This window comes from Nicotiana tabacum, chromosome 3, assembly GCF_000715075.1.
Source record: "Nicotiana tabacum cultivar K326 chromosome 3, ASM71507v2, whole genome shotgun sequence".
Lineage (NCBI taxonomy): Eukaryota > Viridiplantae > Streptophyta > Magnoliopsida > Solanales > Solanaceae > Nicotiana > Nicotiana tabacum.
The window spans coordinates 20,052,695-20,059,121 of NC_134082.1; the positions used below are offsets into that span (position 1 = coordinate 20,052,695).

The window sequence follows — 6,427 nt, forward strand, 5'->3', positions numbered from 1 at the left end:
TGTTATTAAGTTTGCTAAATAGAATCATTATCCATCATTTTAAGGAATATAAACTATTTTTTAAATATTAATTTTATAACTCAATAGACAATTTTCAATAACATGAAATATATGCGACGCTTGTATCTCAAGTGCAAAATAACAACTTTTGTACCGGTCAATCAAACACTACTCCTATAATATTTTTATTCAATGAAATAAATACTAGAACAAAATAGAGAAGAACCATTAAAGCTAATTTGAGCCACTAAACGTAATTAATATTTATTTGAAACTTGCGTATTTTGAATATTATTTATGTTATATTTTAAAAAAATCTAATTTTATTAATAAAAGCTGTTAAATTTCTTAGTGCCAAGTGCCAACCAAATGGGACCATATTGTCAAAAAAGAAAACAATTAAGAATGAGAAAACCCTTAAAAAAATGAAAAGACAGAGAGAATGAGAAAACATAAAGCTGGTGATTAGAGAATGGGAAACTTGTGCGTTTAGTCCTTAAAATATCGACAACTTCTATATTGATCCTCGTGACAATTGGTTAAACACATTAAACCTTCACTTAATTGAAATATGAACTTTTGTCTTACTTATGAATCTTTTACAACTCTAATGAAGTATTAATTATTAAATCATTTAATTAGCCATGTGTTACTTTAAATTTGTTTATTACTTCGTATTAGAATACAATATATGTTCTAGGTAAAGGGATGAAGAAAATACATTTAAATTAATTTATAAGGGTTAAATAAGCTTAGTGAAAATCATACGAATAAAAGATTATCAATAATAGAGAGATGAAAAATGCAATTAAAGTAAGGGGACCGAAAAGAAAAACAAAAGAAAATGTAAGGGGTATTTAGATAAATATATAGAATTAAGAGGCGGCAATGAGAGAACCCTAGTTCTCATCGTTGTTGAGTATAAATACTCCATTTTCCCTTCAGAATCAACCCCTCCTCATCACTTTGCCTGCGATTTTCTTCTGCTGCGCCGCAAGGGACCTATCGGAGCTTAATTTCTCTTTCTCAAAGGTTAGATCTATCCATCTTCTATATCTTTTCTTATCCATTTCTGTTATTTATAATCATTTTTTTGTGTTTATCTGTTTTTATTCTGTCAGTAGATCTGTAATTCAGTTATTATACATATTGAAATAGCATAAAAAGGCATGTATTTTTGTTATAAACTGGATTTACGTTTATGTATTTATAAAACTTTTGTTATCGTTGTTTTTTCTGATTCGTGAAATTAAGTATATAAAGCTCTGAGATATAGCTTGTGTTTGTGAGGTTTTGATGATTAAGTTGATATAGTTTGATATCTGTGCATGAGCTCGAACATATATAGCCAGTAATGCGTGTCAGTGAATATAGATCTTGAATTTCTAAAAAGATACTCAAAAAGGTGAGCATAGATCGGTGAATGTTTGTAATAAATTGTTATATGTACACTGAATGTTGATCTATAGGTAATCTATTCGTAATATTCCTTCAATTTGTGGCATTCATTAGTCCTAATATGTTTTACGCAATTATGTTTTTACACAACTTTCATGTAGTTTGAGGAATCAAAAAATACTATACAGATTTTATCCCTTAAATATGTTGCTCTCTGTATCTAAGTTTTCAACAATTGCTTTAATATTCTCTTCTGCTGTCACTAATATAACATAATATATGAGTTAAATTAACAACTTAAGCTACTTAGTAAACACCATCACATTTAAATGAGAGAGGGAGTAGTATATTTATGTAGGTAAAATGTAGTTCTGAATTAGTTGGATGTATTGATGAGTCATTTGGTTAAGCAGTTCTGTTTTAATCGGTTCTAAGTGCTCAATGTGTTGAATTTTGCATATGTTTTACTTGTTTTTTGAAATGTTTTTATTTAATTTGCTTCTGAATTCTGATTCTATTTGTATCAAATTGCAGTCTCTTAGTCACTCACTATGGGTAAAGAGAAGGTTCACATCAACATTGTGGTCATTGGCCACGTTGACTCTGGAAAGTCGACCACCACTGGTCACTTGATCTACAAGCTTGGTGGTATTGACAAGCGTGTTATTGAGAGGTTCGAGAAAGAAGCTGCTGAGATGAACAAGAGGTCATTCAAGTATGCCTGGGTGCTTGACAAGCTTAAGGCTGAACGTGAGCGTGGTATCACCATTGATATTGCCTTGTGGAAGTTTGAGACCACCAAATACTACTGCACAGTGATTGATGCCCCCGGACACAGGGACTTTATCAAGAACATGATCACTGGTACTTCCCAGGCTGATTGTGCTGTTCTTATTATTGACTCCACCACTGGTGGTTTTGAAGCTGGTATTTCCAAGGATGGTCAGACCCGTGAGCACGCATTGCTTGCTTTCACTCTTGGTGTCAAGCAAATGATTTGCTGCTGCAACAAGGTTTGCGCTTGTGGATAGCTTACAATTAATTATTATTTTAAACATTTCATGCCATGCTGATTCTGTTATTTTTTGGCAGATGGATGCTACCACCCCCAAATATTCCAAGGCTAGGTATGATGAAATCGTGAAGGAAGTTTCTTCCTACCTCAAGAAGGTAGGTTACAACCCTGACAAGATCCCCTTTGTCCCCATCTCTGGTTTCGAGGGAGACAATATGATTGAGAGGTCTACCAACCTTGACTGGTACAAGGGCCCAACCCTCCTTGAGGCTCTTGACCAGATTAATGAGCCCAAGAGGCCCTCAGACAAACCCCTCCGTCTTCCACTTCAGGATGTTTACAAGATTGGTGGTATCGGAACCGTCCCTGTTGGTCGTGTGGAGACTGGTGTGCTCAAGCCTGGTATGGTTGTGACCTTTGGCCCTACTGGTCTGACAACTGAAGTAAAGTCTGTTGAGATGCACCACGAAGCTCTCCAGGAGGCACTCCCTGGTGACAATGTTGGGTTCAACGTTAAGAATGTTGCTGTTAAGGATCTCAAGCGTGGTTTTGTTGCCTCAAACTCCAAGGATGACCCAGCCAAGGGAGCATCCAACTTCACCTCCCAGGTCATCATCATGAACCATCCTGGCCAGATCGGAAATGGATATGCACCAGTTCTCGACTGCCACACTTCCCACATTGCTGTCAAGTTTGCTGAGATCTTGACCAAGATTGACAGGCGTTCTGGTAAGGAACTTGAGAAGGAGCCTAAGTTCTTGAAGAATGGTGATGCTGGTATGGTTAAGATGATTCCGACCAAGCCTATGGTTGTTGAGACCTTCTCTGAGTACCCACCATTGGGTCGTTTTGCTGTGAGGGACATGCGACAAACTGTTGCTGTTGGTGTCATCAAGAATGTCGACAAGAAGGACCCAACAGGTGCCAAGGTCACCAAGGCTGCCCAGAAGAAAAAGTGAACAGTGCACTGTAATGCTGGTGTTTCCAGTGCTGTCTATTATCTTCAAGTGTGTTATGTAGACTCTGTTTTGTTTAGTTCTGCTATCTTTTTGTCTTTGATTTTAGGTTCTAGTTCTCTGCCATGTATGTCAGGTATTTCTCAGAACTGGGTCCTTGACAGGCGGTGGCCAGCAGGACTGAGTCTGCCTTCATTTTGTTGAGGAGGTGCCTTGGTTTTCCATGGCAGCTCAGGATTTTTGCTATTTATGTTACCTAAAGTACTTAATTTGAGCTTTTTAAACTTTTCTACTCTTTGCCTTCTGTGAGTGAAGATTAAATATCTTACACATTGTTGAAGATATGTTATTTTAAAAATAGGTGACATCGAACTGTGGGTTCATATTTGCTCTCATTATGTTGTGGTTTTTCTTACCATCTTTGGTAGGGCATGCAAGAATTGAGGTATTTGATTCATCTAAAGGGTCAATCTTTTATTACCGTGTTGATGTGCCTTTTTGTACTTCTGAAGGAAAGCCCAATGCGGGTCCATATTTAAGCTCTAATTATGTTATCCTTGAGCTTTAAAATATCAGAATTCATATAGTGATGAATTTGAGTTGCCTGTAAGCTGCTGTCGTGCTGTGCCTAACAGATTTTAGCTTCTAAAGGAATGTAGTGATGCTTTATTCTAGATATAGATCTTAACTGAAGTTTTTCGGAATTGATTTTTGCAGGGATGAGTTGATACAGGTTATTACGACTAAAAAACACATACAGTGACTTCTTTAAACTGTCTTGTTGAGTACTACAGTGTCCATTTGTGTGTCATAAATGGAGATCACAATTATCTGCTAGTTTCCTATACAAGGATGCTGAATAGACTAATGTAGATCTTACTATTTTCCTAATCTTCAATTAAATACAAGTCCGTTCAGTGATCTTATTTTTGCTACTTGGAGTTAGCTTTAGCTTTAATGTGGATTTCAAAGCTTAACTATAGCTTCTTGATGGGGACACTAGACTTATATGCAGAGGCTTGCAAGAAATAATATTAACAACTTTAGCTTGCAAGTTGTTGCTTTAGGTCAAAAAATTAAGGCCTCAAAAGTTACTCATACCGTATAGTCGATTAAGATAATTACGTACTTTTTTTTCCCTCCCTCCAAGAGTAGTGACTCGAACTCACAAGCTATGGTTGGAAGTGGAGGGTGCTCATCATTTGAGCAATTCACTCTTGTCAAAATAATTACGGCAACGGGCTAGATATACCCCTTTACTTTCAAATATTGTTTACCTGCACCCCTTGTTATATTATTGGGCTATCCATACCCCTATCGTTATACTATTGGGTTATCTATATCCCTACTGTCATACTTTGAAACAAAAATGTCCCTATTTTGAATGGAGTGACACGTGACAACACCAGATTAAAACGACCTATTTCTTTTTTTTTTTACCCGACCCGTTTTAAAAAAACCCCACAACCCAACACTATTTTCATTTTTTTTCCAGTTTTTATTTTAAAAATTTCAGTTTTTAAAAAACAAAAATATTTTATTAAAAAATAAAAAATGTTTTTTTTACAAATTTGTTTATCCAGTTTTTACAAAACAAAATTCTTTTCAAAAACTGAAAAAATGAAGAAAAAAATATTTTGTTGAAAATAATTTTTTCAATTTTTAAAAAATGAAAATATTTTGTTAAAAACGAAAATATTTTTTTTTTCTATTTTTACAAAAAAAATTCAGCTTATAGAAATTTGTTTTTTCAGTTTTACAAAAAGAATCTTTAAAAAAACTGAAAAAATGAAAAAAAAAACATTTTTCAAAAACGAAAATATTTTGTTGGAAATATTTTTTTCAATTTTTAAAAAACAAAAATATTTTGTTAAAAACTGAAGAAAAAAAATTCCAGTTTTTACAGATATGTTTTTACAAAAAAATTATTTTGTTAAAAAAACAATTTTTTTCAGTTTTTACAATTTGTTTTGCAAAATCTTTTCAGTATCTACTCAGTTTAAAAAAGCGAAAATATTTTGCAATTTTTTTTAAGTTTTACAAAAAGAAAATTCTTTAAAAAAACTGAAAAATGAAAAATATGGTTCGGGTTATGGGTTTTTTGTAAAATGGGTTGGGTAAAAAAAAAGAAATGGGTCATTTTAATTTAGTGCTGCCACGCGGCACTCCATCCAATATAGGGGTATTTTTTGTTCCAAAGTATGACGGTAGGGATATAAATAACCCAATAGTATAACGAAGGGTACAAGTAAACAATATTTAAAAGTAGAGGGATATATTTAGCCCTTTGCCGAAATAATTATGTACTTGTTATTAGTGATAAATGAATCTTCTCAAGCATTCGTTGTTAGTTTATCATCAGTAATTGAGCACATACTTTTAAAGTTTATGCTACTTCCAAAAATATAATTGAAGTAATTACCGTTGAAAGTTATAGACAATTAATATTGCAATTACTTTTTAGTAGTTTTGTTTAATTTACTCTTCCTTGAATCAATCTTATTTACAATTTGGGCTCCCAACCATCTTTTCTTCAATTCTTTGAGTGCATTTTTTACTCTCGAAAAAGAAAGAAGTTTACATAAACTAAAATGGAGGTTAAGGAATGGAGAATTTTTTAGCGTGAAATTATCAAGAACAATAAATCTCTTCGCTTAGAAATTTTACTCAAATCGAATTGTGATCGTGGATTCTACTTAAAAAGAACTCGCCTGTAACTTAGTTGGGTCCGTGGGATAATCGACCCTTTTTACGAAGAGGAATTTTCAGAAACCACTATAGTTAAGTGGCTATCAGTGTGCTATAGCTACAATATCCATATTTACTAGACGTCGCTACAATTTCGTTGTTACTGTGCTGTATTTCATGTATTCGCGTGACTGTATTTATAATTATGAAGTAATCCACCTAAAAAATTGGAACGATCCGACCGATCGTTTTGAGCATTCGCATCCAGTTCGACACTTTGAGTTCCTCAACATCTTCATATGCGCTATTATGACTTGCGTGAATCGTCGGTTTTGGTTTTCGGGTGACTTAGAATTTGATTTGGAAGAAT

At 34.0% G+C, this 6,427-nt stretch overlaps 1 protein-coding gene across 1 annotated transcript; it reads left to right on the top strand.

The window, feature by feature from the left end:
• The first annotated feature begins 891 nt into the window (after positions 1-891).
• LOC107812355 (elongation factor 1-alpha-like) lies at positions 892-3,661 on the top strand. The gene is made up of 3 exons (XM_075249257.1): positions 892-1,032; positions 1,933-2,411; positions 2,491-3,661. Exons 2-3 carry the CDS (start codon positions 1,950-1,952, stop codon positions 3,370-3,372), a joined length of 1,344 nt encoding a protein of 447 aa, XP_075105358.1. The 5' UTR covers positions 892-1,032; positions 1,933-1,949; the 3' UTR covers positions 3,373-3,661.
• Positions 3,662-6,427: the final 2,766 nt, after the last annotated feature.